Source organism: Lonchura striata, chromosome 7 (genome assembly GCF_046129695.1).
Source record: "Lonchura striata isolate bLonStr1 chromosome 7, bLonStr1.mat, whole genome shotgun sequence".
Lineage (NCBI taxonomy): Eukaryota > Metazoa > Chordata > Aves > Passeriformes > Estrildidae > Lonchura > Lonchura striata.
In genome coordinates, this window is record NC_134609.1 from 35,172,931 (window position 1) to 35,190,134 (window position 17,204).

General features: G+C 43.7%; 2 protein-coding genes across 11 annotated transcripts in view; one reads left to right on the top strand and one right to left on the bottom strand.

The window, feature by feature from the left end:
* Positions 1 to 876: 876 nt before the first annotated feature.
* HNRNPH3 (heterogeneous nuclear ribonucleoprotein H3) lies at positions 877 to 7,857 on the bottom strand. Of its 7 annotated transcripts, none has more exons than XM_021529045.3 (10): positions 7,687 to 7,857; positions 6,581 to 6,717; positions 5,904 to 6,042; positions 5,172 to 5,359; positions 4,679 to 4,765; positions 4,239 to 4,354; positions 2,943 to 3,078; positions 2,650 to 2,730; positions 2,479 to 2,565; positions 877 to 2,200 (listed from the first exon to the last, which is right to left on the bottom strand). In XM_021529045.3, the coding sequence occupies exons 2-10, from the start codon at positions 6,696 to 6,698 to the stop codon at positions 2,124 to 2,126; spliced, it is 1,029 nt and encodes a 342-aa protein (XP_021384720.2). In that variant the 5' UTR covers positions 6,699 to 6,717; positions 7,687 to 7,857; the 3' UTR covers positions 877 to 2,123. The 7 variants fall into 7 exon arrangements, with proteins under 7 accessions (XP_021384720.2, XP_021384718.2, XP_021384723.2 ...); XM_021529043.3 differs by having other exon boundaries at positions 7,657 to 7,857; XM_021529048.3 differs by having other exon boundaries at positions 5,217 to 5,359; positions 7,639 to 7,857.
* Positions 7,858 to 7,983: 126 nt separating this feature from the next.
* The window catches only part of PBLD (phenazine biosynthesis like protein domain containing), a 61,911-nt gene continuing 52,690 nt past the window's right edge, over positions 7,984 to 17,204 (top strand). Inside the window, exons 1-8 of one of the 4 annotated variants that reach the window (XM_077784792.1) lie at positions 7,984 to 8,584; positions 10,543 to 10,642; positions 12,351 to 12,449; positions 12,967 to 13,076; positions 13,219 to 13,248; positions 13,746 to 13,834; positions 14,934 to 15,106; positions 15,912 to 15,974. In XM_077784792.1, coding sequence (XP_077640918.1) covers positions 8,501 to 8,584; positions 10,543 to 10,642; positions 12,351 to 12,449; positions 12,967 to 13,076; positions 13,219 to 13,248; positions 13,746 to 13,834; positions 14,934 to 15,106; positions 15,912 to 15,974 — 748 coding nt within the window. In that variant the 5' untranslated portion in view covers positions 7,984 to 8,500. The remainder of the gene's footprint in view (positions 8,585 to 10,542; positions 10,643 to 12,350; positions 12,450 to 12,966; positions 13,077 to 13,218; positions 13,249 to 13,745; positions 13,835 to 14,933; positions 15,107 to 15,911; positions 15,975 to 17,204) is intronic. The other 3 variants (XM_021529052.3, XM_021529053.3, XM_021529051.3) reach the window with 3 other exon arrangements.

Genomic DNA, 17,204 nt, shown 5'->3' on the forward strand with positions numbered 1-17,204 from the left:
TGTATTTCTGTCTTTCTGTAAAACCCTGCTCCCTTCTCACACGGAGAAGAGCACAGAAGAGCTGTGGGGTACCCACAAGAACCTGGACAGGATCAGAGCAGCATTTTATCCCTCTTGGGACATGAAGCCGCTGCTGCCTTGCTGCCGCCTTGTTCCCCGTGCTCCTCCCCGCGCAGGGCTCGGGGCTGAACCCCGCCCAGCGGGGTCCGTTTGCTCCGGGAGCCGAGGGAGCCCCGGCCCCTCCGGGCAGCGCTGAGCGGCCGCCGCCCGCAGGAACCGGGGCTGCAATTCACGGCCCTGAGTGCGCCGGCCCCTCGGAGCGGACGCAGCTCCTCTGCCGCGCCGCTGCCGGGAGCCGAGGCTCTCGCTGGGCTGAAGGTGCAGGACAGGGACTGCCCTGCCCCGCGCAGCTGAGCGAGCCGGGGCTGAGGCGCAGCGGGCGCTGCAGCTTGCCCGGCTGTGCTCAAGAGCTCGGAGCACAGCCCTGGTCCGCTCTCCAAAGGTGAGGCCCGGGCAGGTGTCAGCTCCTTCTCCCAAGATGGGGCCCCAGGTGTTCCCAGGTGAGGAGGCTGCAGGACTTTGCTGCCTGCAAGTGCACCTTCCCTCCACCTCACTCTGAGGTACTTCTGCAATTGAATTGACTCTGGTGCTACCTACCACTGCCACTTGGAAAACACCTCGGCTTTGCTGGCAACAGACCAAGAACCCCCTAATTCTGCAGAGCAACAATGGTTAAGAACTCCTCTTCCCTCCCCTTCCTGGCCAACTCTGCTCCAGTGCTTGGAAAGCTTCCTGTGCCAGTTACCCTTTTCAGCTCTTCCAGTCCCTTTGACACCCAGACACATTGTCTCGTGAAATAAACTCCATTCTCCTCTCTCCCACAAGAAGACATTTATTACAGATATAACACAGTACTAGCAAAACAGGTGACAAACTTGCAATACCCAAGATCACATTTGACATTTTAAGGGAGGCATTGAGGACAAAGCAGTTAATTTGGGAGATCACACTGGCTCAGAAGAATAAATACCTTTTTCCATTACATATCAGGTATGTTAACGTGTCTTCAAACAGTAATTTTCTTACATATCTTACATGTCACAAATGCACAAAAAGTTTGATCAATGTGTTTGGGTTGTGAGTTACTAAAAAAGTATTGGGCCTATAGATATTTTAGAGAACTTGGCTTCTAATGAGCTATGTAGAATGGCTTGGCAAACTTTGAACAAATACAGACAAATCAGCTCTGTGCAGTGAAAAATAAATGCTGAACCATGTTTAAATACAGTAAATTCAAGAAAGAAAAAAAGTAACTTGCTTTCAAATCCCCCACTCTTCCACTCTCCCCCACTCTTTTGTTTGTGAAAAAAAACCCTAAGTAAAAAGCATCAGAAGAACGACCTATGTCGTGTTAGCTACAAGCTGTGCTGGAGCTCCAGTTAGACTTGCAGGTTACATGTGTGAGGTGCAGGCTCCAGCACACCACAGCAAGGCGGCAATAACCGCGGCTGCTGGGTGGAGGCAGACAGGGCGGTGCTGCTCCTTTACAGGCGTGCGTTTGCTGGGGGCTGCTGGCAGCAGGAGGAAGAAGCCAGAACAATGACTGAGCCTCCACAGCTTTCTGCTGTGCTGCAGTTATTACATACAACTTACCAAAAGGGTTTAGGAAAGTAATTACCAAATAAACTAACCTATTCATCTACCCTTCTCCCCTTAAACAAGTGAATGTTCAAATTCGTTCACTAGACCAAGATTACACAGAACTGAATCAGTGTTCATAGGAGTTACAGTACAACCACCTTTATGGAACCATTTTAACAACATTTTAAACCGACTGTAGTCTTGAATATGTAATACATCCTTAGGAGTAACTAGTATAAAAAGTATCAACATCAGTGGTTTGAATATAAAAATTTATTTAAAGTCAGAGTATGCAACAAATAAAACCTACAGAAAACAGATTTTCCCATCACAATCTGTTGCTTACCAAATAATATTGTGAAAACACATTCCTTCAGTCATTATAAAGTTCTTAAAATACAAAAGAAATTAAATTTTGTAAGAAAGTCTAGTAGACCAGAGACTGTTTCTTCCAAGGTGTTTTGCAGAAGCAAGGCTATCCTTCAATACATCCCACGCCATCCTCCTCCACCCATGCTGCCTTGCCCATAGTATCCTCCACTATTTCCACTGCCACGACCTGCAAACAATTGACACAAGGTCACGCATACATACCTTAAAAAAAGAAAAAACGGGATGGGTAATATGGAACAATGGGATGAAGGTGACAACTTACAATACTCCAACACTGCTGCTCTTAACCAGCAGCATTTGCTGCAGTAGCAGAGTTGGGAGTTTCAAAAAACCACTGCCCCTCTTTCCCTCCCCAGCCCAAAGCCCACCACCCTTGCCCCCTTCTCTGTCAGAATACAGTCACTCACACTTCCCCAGGACATCCAAAAGAGAACTTGTACTTACTATATCCACCCAAGCCATCAGGAGTTCCATATCCACCGCTGTAATTGCTACCCATTCCCATTCTACCAACAGAGCCATAACCTTGATCTGCAAAGCCAAAAGTGCAACATTATAAGCCTGGAACTCATTTGACTTGGCAAAGCGTCAGCTAAATGTGCAGTTGATGCGTACCCATTCCATCTCTGCCATAGCCTCCCATTCCAGAGCCACCTCCAGCAGTGGAATTCAGGAATAGTTCAACATATCGATGCTCTGTAACAAGCAAAAAAGCCTCAGTTTGTATTTTGTTTCCCAGATCAGAAGCAGAGATACAACGCAACCACCTCACTCCCCTCACAGGCAGCAGACAGAAAACAAACAAGCGAGTTTGCAATGTGGAAAAGTGGGAAAAGCTCAGGATGGATCTGCTGCTCCCAGCCCTGCTAGAGCCTGGCCAAGCGGCAGGGAGGGAACACGACACTCACGCATGTGATTCTTGTCCTTGGACATGGCAGCTACTGCATCCTCATGTGTTACAAACTCCACATCTGCCTCTCCTGTAGCTCTTCCATCTGCTCCAATGTCAATGTGAACTCTTATAGGGTTCAATGGTGAGAAAAACTAGGGGAAAACAAAATCAAAAACCAAATCACATTAATGCAGAATTCAAGCCAGGTACTTTCTGTCGTCCTACCGCTTAGATTCAACGACTCATTTCTCAAGTAGTACTTAGTGGTTCTGGGACATTCAACATCAGGTCAACCTATGCTTGCAACCCGTTGTTACTACACAGCTTTGAGAGCTGCAGCTACAGAGCACGAGGAGCTTTCTCTGAATGCAAAGATACAAACAAGTCCTGCCCACACACACTGCTCTGTGCAACACAGTCAAATGCTATGGCACCCTGGACAAGAAAATCATAATTGGTTTTCATTGGCTCTGCTTTTCCAGCTTTCTCAAAACAAGGACGCATTCATGGAATAAAGAGAAGCTGCCTGTCAATCGCACTGCTCTTCCTCACTGCTCCAGATCAAAGCCTGACTTTTGGCCCTTCTTGTCACTGAGTCTTTACCCTAAATGGAACAATCAATCAAACTGGCATAAGAAAATACACCTCCATTTAAGTAAACTAACCCACCCACAAAAGCAAACAAGCACAAGCTTAAGAATGAAGCTCTGCATATAATACATAGGTGCCACTGGCAAGACAGGCTGTCTCCAAGGACATGCTAAGCTTAAACCAGGCCCTGTATGTCAAGAAAGCCTTTTGCCCGACAACACATCTGCACTGGCACAAGAATGCATTCCCAAGATCCTGCAGATGCACCCTCTACCTGCCAGCCGGATCTCTTATGAGAGGGATACAGTCCCCTCCAAGCCAACACAGCCTGCCCACCCTGCCCCTCCTGAAATAAACTCTCAGGACATTAAACAAATATGCAAACTAAGCAATTTCAATTCACACCTTCTGACATGTTCACAAAATCAGATAAGCTTAAAAAAAATCCTAAAGGCCTTAAAATTAGGATACTGATTGCAGGAACTGTTGTCTCTGCAATACACCTTTTATGGAAACAAAAGAGCAGAGTGCAGGGATTAATGTTAAATATAGCTTTGCTGACTCCTCTGGTAATCCCACCTCAGCCAGCAGCTTCATAGAAGCTCGTTAACTTTGTGCAGATGTAGCAGTGACTTGTTTGAGAAGGCTCCCCGAGTTTGGGCTGGGAGGGATCGGGACACACACTGCTGGCATGAGGAAGCCCTTTCCCCGTGGTACTTACGTTAGCAATATCGTTTTCCGTGGCTCGGAAAGGCAGCCCTCTCATGTGAACAAAATGACCGCCACCATGGAACCCCGACCCTGCATCTCCAGCTCCATAGCCATGTCCTCCCATGCCTATTGGAAAACCCAAACCAAAAAAACCCACACACCTCTAAGATCATGAAAAGCCAAAAGTCATCACTACTCTTTTTCTGAAAGCCCTAAATTATACCAGTGAATGCATGGAGTTTACACTTCCCATGTATCAACCCAAACCTTAACCAGAAGCCCTGCTAAGCAATCTGTTTACCTTATGATTACCCAATCCCCTCCCCCTTTAAAACAGCCTTCCTTACCAAATAGCACAATGAAGCTATTATCTCTGTCTTGGAAATACCGTGTCTTGCGACTCAAGTTTAACAGGGAAACCTTTTTAGACAAGCTATTAACTTCTTTTACCTCTCCCATCCCTCATTCTGTCGTCATAGCCGTCGTTTCCATAGCCATAGTTATTATAGCCACCATAATCATCAAAGCCACCATATCCTGTGCAGTGGAGAGAAGGAAAGGAGCGATTACGTTACTGCTCAGAATTCTCAGAGCAATGCACACACAACACTCAATTTTGCAGCCTTTGGGCACCCAGCACTTTGCAAACAGCCTCTGCAGACTGTCAAACCTGGATTTCTGAACATGGTGCAAAAGTACATTTCTTTTTATATAACACAGACTAAAACATGCAAATGGAAAGATCTGATTCTAATGAAAATGGCTCCCTTATTGTTAACGTTCATCGTAAATACTCAACCACAAGTTTTGATATTTAAAGTTTTTTTCACACAAATACATCCAGCCTAATGGGCATTACAGCTACTGCCATTTCTTATTTCTTGACAAGTATGTCAGAAACATGAAACTGCCAAGAGAACCTGTGTTCATTAGATGAACATACCACCGTCATATCCACCACCTCCTCGACGCATTCTGTCATACATACTTCCACGCCCAGCTCCATAATAACCCCCTCTTCCTCCTAATGGTCTATCATATGGTCCAGGTCGCTGTTGTCCCATCATTCTTCTTGGCATGTCAGAGAATCCTCTGATTTCACTCTTACTACTTTTGAAGATTTCAATGTATCTAATAAAAGAGGATTTTCAAGGTACTAGTAAGAACACAGGCAGAAGCAATCTGAATTTTACAAAAGGCCATACTACGTTTTCTAGAGCTAAATGTACAAGCCAATAGCAGTGACTAGAAATACCATACAACTTAAGTTTCTCCTCAAAACTGTAAGAATCTTAAGTGTATTAAAAAAAAACCCACTTTAGAGGGGCAAAAATTATGTGAAAATTCTAGCTGTACAAATTAAGCTTAAAACATGTCTTTCCAGTATGCGAAACATACTGTTAAAAAACAATGTCTGGCTATAGCAGCATTTATCACAAATTACCCAGCACAAGCATGATTGAAACAATTTTCTGAGTTTAGCAAACTACCCAGTGCAATACTGTCTCCCCCACCCCCCAAAATCTACTGTATTTCCCAAGTTAACTTAGGATCAGTTATAAAAATGCTTAAAAACAGCCAATTCCCCAATGGTCCCCAACCCCCCAAAAGCATTACTGACCCACAACCCCCAAAAAATAAAGATTTAACACCATCCCAAACTCTCCATCCCCACCTGTGCCCTATTCTTTCCTTGTGTTTCCCCAGAGCATTTTCTGCTATCTCCTTTGAAGCAAACTGCACGAAGGCCTCCCCTGTGCTTCTCCCCTGGTAGTCCAGCGTCAATGTTATCCCATTTGGCACGATTTCCAACCCTTTAACCCAAGGACAAATAACCCCGTCAAGGGGAACAGTGTTAAAGGCTGAAACATTCCCATCTGTAGCAAATACTTAAAGCATATCTAAACAACAACAAAGAAAAATAAAACCACCTTGTTTCCCCCATCACCCAACAACACAAGCCCACGATCTTTCATTAAACATTTATGGATTTAGCCGTACTTTTCTGTTTAGACTATACAAAAATGCAACCACCTCAGTTACACAAAGGAAATATAGCGACCAATCAAGCAATTTAACTGATCCAAATACTAACATTCAGGTTACCCCAATATGCAAGGTATGTTTCCCACCTCGACAAAATCAGGTACATTTTGTGTTCTACTATATCTACAGTTATTTATGCTTCATTTACAGGGCATAAATCTTAATTAAGATAAACTAATTTTACACAATCCCTCCCCATCCACCCCATTAACAACTATTAAACATGTACAAAACATTAACATTGTGTAAAAGATACAAGAAAAACCTCTAAAGAAACCCACTACACTTTGACTATACTGGAGGTACCTTGGAAAAACTGAACAATCTCTTCTTTACTGCAACCAAATGGCAGGCCTCGGAGTCGTACCACTGTTCCGTCATTGGTTGTATCATTGGGCCCATTGTGTTTTCCACTCCAGTCCATCTTTTATTTAATTTAAATCCTAAAAAAAAAAAATCCAACAAAACACAAATAAAAAAACCCTGAGTTTGCCTAAGTCCCGCCCTTAAGAAGAAATCTATTAACATTGTATTTAGATAACATGGTGGATCATGAGCTTTATTTCTGTTCCGGATTTGAAACTGGGCACCTCAATCCATGCCACCGAGGGATTCACCCCCGGCCCTGGGGCTGCTGCGGGAGCGCCGCGTGGCCGGCGGGCAGCACGTGGGCAGGCACGGCGCATAAAGCCTGGCATTCACTCCGGGTACATTTCACATCCGCTCCGTAAAGCTTTGTGGGTTCTGTTTTTTTCGGTTGCTTTTTCCCCTTGCAGCGTAGCAGTTGAGGCAGGGGCCGGAGCCACAAGGCCTTCCTTTGTCTGCCCTCAGCCGGGGGCGGCGGGGGCGTGTGCGTGGGGCGTGCGCAGGGGGGCACCGCCACCGTCCCACAAAGGGAGCCGCCATCGCCGCCTCGCCAGGCGCGGAGCCATCGCGATCTCGCCTCCCGCCGCCCTGCCGACAGCGCGGCCCTGACCCCCGCCCGCTCCCCGCCGCCATTTACCGCGCCTCCCCGAGGCGCCCGCCGCTCGCCTGCCGCGCTCCCCCCGCTCCCCCCGCCGCGTCCCGCTGCGCACCGCTAGCCCCGGAGCCGCTGCGCTGCGCCGCCCGGCCCGTGCCCCCTCACCGCCCCAGGACCCCCTCCCGCCGCTCTCCCGGGGCCGCCGCCGCCCTCGGCTCCACCGCTCAAAATGGCGGCCGCGATCGAGAGCGAGGCTCCGCGCCGCCTCCCCTCCCCCGCCCGCGGGCGCGCGCCGGGCCCGCCGCGGCGCCGGCCGGGCCCCGGGCCCGCCGAACCGCGCGCCGCGCCGCCCTCCGCCCGCCGAGCCGCCCCGCCGCCGCGCGCCCGGCCCGCGCGCCCTCACCGCGAGCCTCTCGCGCACCCCTGGTCGTGCCCCGGCAGCCGTTCGCACCGGGCAGGACGCGCCTCCTCGCTCACTGCCGAGCCGTCCGGCGGACCCACACTGCGCAGCGTCCACGGGCAGCGGAGCGTCCGGGCCGCGCGACTATCGCGATACCCGCGCCGCGCGTCGCCTCACACCCGCCTGGGCGGCTCCCGCGCACGCGCGACTCGGGGGGGAAAGCGGGGGGAGCGGGGGAAGGGAGCGACGGCGCATGCGGGGTAGGGGAGGGGCGTTCCGCCTCGGCCTTTCGCCGCCTCCTCTGCTGAGGGGCCGCGCGGCCGCCGCCGCTCGTTTTGGCGCCAAGGGGGAGCGAGCGCGGCGCGCGCGTGCTCGCGCGTGGCCCTGCGGCGGCGCGGCCCCGCGCCCGCAGCGCCGCACGGGCCGTGCTCGGAGCGTGCCTCTCGCTCAGCCCGTCCCTCTGCCTCGGCGCAGCTTCGGGAGAGACCGACAATGAGAATGGGGAAGGTTTCCCGGTGTGGGCTGCCGCCACTTCTCGGCAAGCCTGCCGAGCAGGGCAGGATCCCGCCTCCCTCAGTGCGGGGCACAGCGGGCCGGGCGCTGTGGTGAAAGGGCGCGCTGAGGCGTTCAGGGGCTGGTGGCGAGGGAGGTTAAAATGTGTGTTTTAATTAAAAAAAAAATAAATCACTGCGCAACGCCAGGGGCTGGAAAGGAGCCTGGATCCGTGTCGGCGCTAGGAAGTGACGGGATGGGGCTCCGCCTGCCGTCAGGAAAGCATTAACTTGGAGTTGTGCTGCCGGACTGAGTAAAACAGGTGAGAGTGCCTGGCAGAGCACAGCCCGCAGCTAAACAGGTGCACACGACAATGCAGATTCCGGTTATTACGGTCGATGCATTTACAAACCGACCATTCTCTGGAAATCCTGCGGCTGTTTGTCTGCTTGAAAATGTAAGTTAGAAAAAACCCAACTATGTTTTGAGGTACTGCAACGTCGTTCTGTACTTAGCCTGAGCACTCAGCACTCCATTAGACTGCTTTCTTTACTCAAAACATCTGTTTTCCAGACTTGTTTCCTGTGGCACAAGAATACAGAGAAATTAGCACAGAGGTGCTTTTTTTTTTTCATGAAAACAATGTCATACAAGACAACGTTTGAATTTTTTGTGGTCTGTTAAAAATATTTTGTTAAGGAATAGATTGGATTTATATTGAGTTAAAAGAAATGGCTTCATTTCTTCAAGAATAATTCAGAATAAAAATTCTGAAGAATTAAGAGTATTCAGAGTGAAATCTGAAAAGTAATGCTGTAAAACAGAATCAGTACTCGGTAGAAATGCGTTTGGTTTTGGTGTGGGTTTTCTCCCTTTTTTTCTTGAATTTTTCCTGTTTCCCTAGAAAGACAAAGAGTGCATATAGACCTGGATGTGAGTCTTTCACCATTAGTGTGTTGGGTTCAGCTTTAGCCAAGTTTAAACAACCAGCTTATATTGCTTCAGTGTTGCATGATAGTTTTGGTGCCGTTGACACTAGTTATCCTCATCAGGGTGTTGTGAATAGTTGGTACTAATTGGTACCGATTCCTAACAAAAAGAATTAAGATGGATTAGAAACTTACAAGCCTTGTATTGTTTGTGTAGTAGCTCCTGACAAAAATTGTAAATATGAAAATTTATGTAGAGTAGCCAATGGCAACAGCTTGTAATGCCAGTATGAATCCTTTCCAGAGGTTCCTAAGTCTGTCTAAATCTCCTATAACATTGCCTACTTACCAGGTCAGCCAAAGCTATGACTGGGAACCTCTCTCTTCAGACATACCTTTGGCCCCGTAAAATCTAAGTACTCTCAAAATTATCTCTGCATTAAAATTATGAGCTTCTAATTGCATTTTTAATATTAGTTTTACTTTATTGCATCAAGATATTGTGGAGCCACCTTACTTGCATGATGATTTTGGGATGCAGATGTTTAAATTTTTCTACAGTTCCTGGAAGTGTGACAGCTAAAGTCGAGATCCTAATTCAGCATTTTATTCTAAGGCTGAAGAAAGTGTGATGCATCTATGCAAAACACCTATTCTCTGCTCCCTCCAGAGTCTCGGCAGATGCTTTACAGAAAAAATCAGGAAAAATGCAGGAATGACAAAGCCAGTCCTTTCTGCGTTTCAGATGTGCCACAGGATGGCAGTATTTCAATAAGGTTCCTGTTATTAAAAAAAAAGGTTATTTTAATAACGTTTTTACTGGTCTTTGTTCTGGTCTAGGATCTTTACAGTAACTGACAGAACTCTTCCTGAGATAAAGGGAATGTAACTGTCATGTAAAATGTTAGAATGTTGTTTAACTGTGCAGAATTCAGTCTGCAGGTACAGTTCTGTGTACTAATCAGGTATTGGTTTGTCGCTGTAGTATGGGATTATTGGCTGAAAAGCGTTTGTTACTGAAGTCGTTCAAGTTAAATGGGTACGTTTTTATCTCTCAGAGGCTGGACCTGACCAGGTCCCTTTAGTACTTTGTTTCAGTTGAGTTTCAGTATTTGAAAGATCAGATTCTCAAAACTGGCCAGTCAGCATAACCGTGGGGAAAGAGCAGTGGGCCATGGGCCAAGGAGAATGTTATACAATCCCAGGGGCTTGGGTATCTTGGGATCAATGTCCACTGGCTTAAATCACAGGTACTTAGTGTGATCCACTAGTTCTATTTTTTTTTTTTTCTAGTTTGTCTCTTCTCGGTTCCTACTGAGGGAGTGTATTGTCTCACTTACAGTTTTTTTACTCGCAGAGATTATTTTGAATAAAAACTGAACCTATGTTTTATTATAATAGAAAATTAAATTACTGTATTTGACAGAAAGTTTGAATCTGCATTTTTTTTGCCTGCTCTTGACTGGATTTGTTATGTCATCCCTAGGATCTGGATGAAGATCTGCACCAAAAAATTGCAACAGAAATGAACCTTTCAGAAACAGCTTTCATCAGAAAACTGAAACCTGGAGATGACTTTAGCAAAAGTTAGTGTTTCTGCTGACAATAAAACATCAGACAAATGCAGAATGCATTCAGACTTGCTCTGGATTAATTTTTAGCTGAATCAGTTTGCTGAATGTGCTCACTTGTGTGGTGGTGCAGGCCAAGGGGCTCCTCTAGTCCACTAGTCTAGACTTGGATTCTAGGTTAAGGAGTCATGTTTATCATTTTGTTATTTTATGGATTGTTCAGGGAGTAGGATTTTGTACAGTCTTTGTAATTGAAAATATTAAGAATAGTAGTAGTCCTAGTAGTAGTAGTAGTAACTATAGTAGTACTACTAGTAGTAACTATAATTGCTTGCTCCTGTTAATAAATTAGAATTTATTTTAATTGCTTGGAGCAAGAAGTTACAATACTTTTTATTTTTCATGTTAGCACTTCGCCAGTATGTTTAACAGACTTATTTTCAAGTCATCCATACCAAGCAGCATACAAAATGCCAGCTTCTGTATCATTATAGTGCTTTTGGTACTAATGGGCTACTTTGTGGTCTCAGACCCACACAGCTACCCAAGGGGTGCACAGTTCTTTCAAAGGAATTTGGCCACTCAGCTACACCTGAGACTGTGCTCAGGGGCAGTGGGAGTGAACCAGGAACATCAGAATGTCACTTACAATCTGCTTCTGGAACACAAATTGGTCTAGTGAGGGCTCCTGGACACAGCATATGTTTCTGCAGGCCTTCATGATCAGTACATTTCATTTAATGTTAATCAAAGAAAAAACCAAACCAGTGAACTCTGTTATTTGAGGGACATGTGAATTTATGGGAGTGCTTAATGTCCTCTCAGTCCAAGTGCAGCTGTGTGTCTGGAGTGTCCAGGAGGTGTTCTGGGTCGCGTTTGTCCCCACAAAGGCGTGCATGAATCCCTCGTGTGCCGCTCCCGGCGCGGTTTCTGCTTGGGGCAGTGCGTGAGCAGCACGGAGCAGGCTCACGCCTGGGGCTGGCCAGCCCTCACAGCACTTCACTCCTGGGGCCATTAGGTTCCACCACAGGGTTTTATTTGGGTTCTCTTTGTTTTGTTAGAGGGGACTGACTTCAATGCACGAACTTTCCATAGTAGTAATGACAAGACTGGTTTGGATTTAAAAAATCTATTTTGTTTTTTCACATCTTGTTGTGTTTGTATGGTAATTATTCATTTGAAATGCATTTGCAAAAGTTACAGGAAACCGAGTATCGTACATGTGTGTTCCAAATTTTTTAAATAGCAAATAGAAATATGATTTCTAGTGAAATGAAGGATTAGTAGACATTAGAGGCTTTTACCAGTGTTTTAAGCAAAATAATTCATAACTGAGCTAACTTCAGTACAGGTTCTGTTATATCAACAAAACCATCTATAGCCTCTAGATGGTAACCTGGCCTGCAGCTGATACAGATCTTGACTATGCCTCTGCAGGATTTCATAATACACATGGACACAGGGCCTTTATCTTCTAAATAAGACCTGTTAAGGATGAAGAAAAATCTGTGCTGCATGCAAAGGTTGTTAACTTAATTCAAAAGGGATAGCTATTCTGAAAAATCAATGCAAAATGGGTACCTAGAAGTGTGTTTAAGACCCAAAATTGATTGCAACATGCATTTTGATTAACTGAAACATCTTCACTCTGTATATATTGAGATAAAATGAAGATACAGACTTCTTCCACTTAATAGCACTAAATAAACTTTATTTTTTCAAGGTTCCTGCTTTGGGCTCAGATGGTTCACCCCAGCCAATGAAGTTCCTCTCTGTGGTCATGCTACTCTTGCATCAGCTGCTGTGTTATTTCATGTACAAAGTAGGTTTATAACTATGCATTACTATATTTTTTTAGAACATTTACTTCTAATTAACATCTCTATTTTTTAAGATAAAGGCTTTAAAACATTCAGAATATCTATAGAACCCAAATGAAGATACCCTGGGTATCTTTCACTCCTGCTCTGTAGTTACAAGGCTGTAGTCTGATGCCTACCCTCTGATTCCAATGCCCTGCTATTACTTTTGTGTAACGAAAGTGCTAAATAAGCAAATGTCATTTGGGAGAGGTACAGTAGGATTTGATGAATAGGGAATATTGCTCTTTCTGTTAAAAGGACATTCCCATTCATTCTAGGCAAATGCAGGAATGATTCCCTGACAATTGTTGTGCTTATTAGCCTCAGCGGATTTATTTAGTTGGGCATTTTGCCCAAAATACAGTGTTGCTCTGGATATATTTGGGCTTTTTCTGAATCTACTGAGCTGCTCTCAGGGCTATGATAACTTAGGTTAAAATTCTAATGTTTGATAATGTTGCAACATTCTCTCTCTAGAAAATACAAATTCAGTTCTCACGTTTGTGACACTGAGTGGGGAATTAAAGGCCAGACAAGTGAAAGATCATATTGTCCTGGACTTGCCACTTTACACAGCCTACCCCCAGGTTAGTCCAAATTCATGATAGGCTTCCAAGGAAAGTATGCATTTGTATGTGTATGTCAGTATATATGTCTGTCTGTAGTTGCATTGATGCCTACATATATATTACAGTTTTTACAGTGCTTCTATTTTTTTTTTTTCTTCAGGAACTTAAGGAAGTAGAAGAATTAATAAAGGTAAAAGAAGAATCCATCAGTTGTCTTAGAAAAACATTTGTAATAGCTTTGCTTATTTTTATGTATTAAAATGGCTAAAAAATGGTGACAAATGTATTCCTGAATTTGAAACACCAAACTTCAAAGCTCTCAGTATTAACTCAGTAGGTCAGGGAGTGGAATTCTCCAGAGTACTGCAGCTGAATCTGTGTCTCCCATTTCCATTGACCAAAGTGTCAATATTTATTCAAATGGCATTTTCAGCCTTTTGTGTGCATAAGAGGGCAGTCTGTGTCCTTGCCCTCCTTGAGGTCCTGGATTTTTTCCCAAATGGACATACATGGGGCTTGTAACTCACCCATATCCATTCATGCACTTGGTGCATTTGCTTTTCTTGCATTTACTTGAGGGTTGCATACGCCCTCTTCTAGCAGGGAATGTGCTCTACAGAAATGCTAAGGAAATATTTTATATTCAAGTGATGATGGGGTTTTTTCTGTCTCTGCATTTCCCCCCAGGCAGCTGTTGGTGACATGATTGTTCAAGATGTCCGTTATTCTCCTGACACAAAGAAACTCTTAGTCCGCCTCAGTGATGCTTATGAAAGGTATATTACATATATTACACTCTTTTAATTGTTTTAATCAAGAATGCAGACATTGAGTTGGCCTGTTTATTCCTTAAATACTAGGCTCTTTTATCTAGTTTTAAATCAGGTGGAGATTAAAACCTCAGATTTAAATTTCTGCGTAAAGTGGTTATCTTTTAATATGAGCTTATTGAAGCTGCAAAGCTGAGTAAGATCATTCTGAAATCTGTCTTCAAGAGATGGAGGTGTGGGAAACAGTTTTAATGATGGTGTATTTTTTCTGTCCATCTGAGTCTAAAGATGATCCAGTAGTGTGGCAGGAAGCTGGGAGTCCTGCTTCAGTTCAGAGCACACTGACAGTATGCCAGGGACTCTTACTTCCATTGGACTGTAATCTGCTTACACATGCTTAACAGCACCATAAGTAGCTTTAGAGAGGAAATTCCAGTTCAAATTGTTCCAAAGCATTTGTTAATCTCATCTGAATTTCATTAATTCATTAATTTCATTAATTTAGGTATATAGTGCTGAAACATAACTTCTTTAATCAGGCCAAATTACTGTTATTACAAACTTGAAGTTTGGCCTAACTAATGGTTAAAGTCTGGAGTAATGGGGAAAAAGAAGTATTCTTGGCTGAGTACTTAGTATTTCACTCTTTCAGACTGTTTTGTAGGGAGGTATCAGCCAGTTGTAGACTGCTCTAGGGTGCCATGCAGACTCAAATGGTGTTCATTATTTGCCTGCTCTGAAAGGAGGTGGAGCACTTGGTACATTCTGTAGTGAGGCAATACTTCTTTCAATGATGAAAATATTGAAACAAGGTGTGATTTTTTTTTTTTTTTGCGGCTAATATTTCAGGATGCTCTGTTTTCAGAGATAAATAGGAAATGCATGGTTTGATATTTTTTCTCTGCTCATTCACAGCGCATGAGATTCAAGGTGATTTTTTTGTCAAATACCATTGTGAGGACAATGCTAGGGATCTTGTCTCCTCTAGTATTTTAGGGCTTGTTTTGAATTGTAGAGAAGATGATTCTTTATTTTTTCTTTTCAGTACTTATATTCATGTAAAATGAAGAATATGGTCTATTAAAATTTCATAATTATATTCAAGGTCTGTGTTGGAAAACTTGAAAGTGAGTGCACAACACTTTTTATCAGCTGAAAAGACAGGAAAAGTGAAAGGACTCATACTCACTGTTAAGGGAAATTCCAGTGGAAAAGGCCATGATTTTTACTCCAGATATTTTTCACCTTGGTATGGAGTTCTGGAAGACCCTGTTACAGGTATGTGTTTGTATGATAAGCGGCTTGTACTTTTGTTTCAGTTCAATTTTGCTTTCATTGCAATTGTACTTTGGAGTCTCTTATAAATTACTGGTTTATATGGATAGCAAGAGTTCTCATTAAACAAAAAGCTTTTATGACCGAGGCCAACTCATTCAGAAAAAAATCAAATCAGTTTCTTACTGTTATTAGGCCAGATATTCTTGTGTCTTTTTCAGATCATTTCTCTAAAGTATTACAATTAGATGAAAGTGAGAGACTAGTTCAGTACTGGATGAGTATTACAGTGGAAATTTATATCCTCTTCTGTTGGTGTTCTTTTTTTGTTGTGCTTTGGATTTTTGTTTGGGTTCTTTTCCAATGCATTTCAGCTGAGATCTTCCCTAGTTTCATGGCACTGCTGCTGTTCTCAGGCCTGTGAGAGCTCAGCTAGCTGCATGCTTAGGGTAGCAAGGCATGTTCCTGCCTGTTGTTCTGTGTTGCACTCTGCGTTGATGATTGCTGCAGGATGGTGTTCTTTGCTTAGGTACAATTTCATTATTAGTCAGCTGAGTATTGTAGCTAGTGATGATGCCCTCACCTAGAAAGATTTCCTTTGAAGCTAGAGGATGTGGAAGTAATACTGCTTTACCATAAAAATTGAAATTATAAAGCCTTAAGTTCTGTCTGATGTGCAAACTCTTAGGGTTTTTTACCCTAAACACACATGGCACTTGATTTATTATATTTACATTTTGACTATGCTTTTCCTGTAAAGTAGTGATTATAATTTAATTCAGTACTTTGTTTTTCAATTTCTTTTAAGGATCTGCTCATGCTGTTTTAAGCAGCTACTGGTCAGAGCAGCTGGGGAAGAAAGAAATGCTTGGTAAGGAAATTGTTTAATTGCAAAGCTGTCATTTATGTAGATCTACTCACTAGAAAAGAAAAAGTTGTATTACTAGTGCAATCCAAACTGTAGCAATAGCTCCTTATCCATTTCCTCAACATGAATAGAATATTATGTAATATTTTGTGTGTGAGGTAATCTTTGAGAAATTGCTTTCTTTCCTGTCCGCCACCATGACACATCATGCCCCAGGGAGTTTGAAGCGTTCGTTTCTGGATCATAACTCTCTGCTGTCAGTTTTTGATCTTGGCTTTTGGATTTTAGTTCTCAAGGCCTTTTATAACTGAAGCTTGGGGTACCTCGGGGGATGTTAGTGTGTTTTGATTCAGTCAATGAGATATGCTTATTAGATCACATATTTGTTATTCAGCAAGAAACTTAAGAACATGGTGGAAAAAGCCAAGAGAAACTAACCTATGACAATGCTATATGAGGAGGTGTTGGGTGACTCCTTGCTTCTCCTGTTTCTAGTGCTTTGCCAGGGAACAGAAGAACAAGAGAAGCAATGGAAAATACCCTCATCCCCTACCTGGTTCCCCATGAGGGGATGGGGGCAATTCTGCATACAAGGCTTTGGTCACATTTAGTTTAGAACATAGGTTGGATACTTGATCTAATAAGGTTCTTTGTCCATATAAGTAAACACTTTTCCAAACAAACTGCTAGCGTGATTATAAGCCTTCTGTATCGTGTCAAATGAATCTCAGAATGGATTTTCTTCAGGATGGTAAGTCTTTAAAGGATCCACTATGAACAGGACCTTCTCCATCATGGACCAAAGAAAAGATTTAACATTCTGTCCTGAAGATCTTGTATTTGCATTTACACCACACAATATCTTTGACAGCTTAAATAATGTTGGGGGTGGGGGGTGTGAGGGGAATCTCAACATATTTTCTGAAGATGAAAACTGTCTTTGGTAATGTGTCATTATGGACTGACTTTCTCAGAAGATTTTGATACTTTTAGATGTTAATGTGGAACTTAAACCCCCCATAACATCTGTAGACACTGCTTCTTTAAGTACTCAAATAAACTCGAATTCTGTCTGTACTTACAATTGACACTTTCTACCTGTTTTGCATTTTCATGTATTTTGTATGTACTGTCCCTATTCTGCTTTTAGAAAAACTAGCTCAAGCAGCTAGGGCAATTGATACTGTAATCAGCTTCTCTAAATGTGTTTAGCACAAAAAAAGTCCTATCTGT

Excerpts from the sequence above, each read along its gene's own strand:
- HNRNPH3 (XM_021529045.3), bottom strand. The coding sequence starts at position 6,698 with ATGGACTGGAGTGGAAAACACAATGGGCCCAATGATACAACCAATGAC. Across the intron at positions 2,731-2,942 it reads CAAGGACAAGAATCACATGC|AGCATCGATATGTTGAACTA; the intron begins GTGAGTGTCGTG and ends TGCTTGTTACAG. Across the intron at positions 2,201-2,478 it reads TGATGGCTTGGGTGGATATA|GTCGTGGCAGTGGAAATAGT; the intron begins GTAAGTACAAGT and ends AATTGTTTGCAG.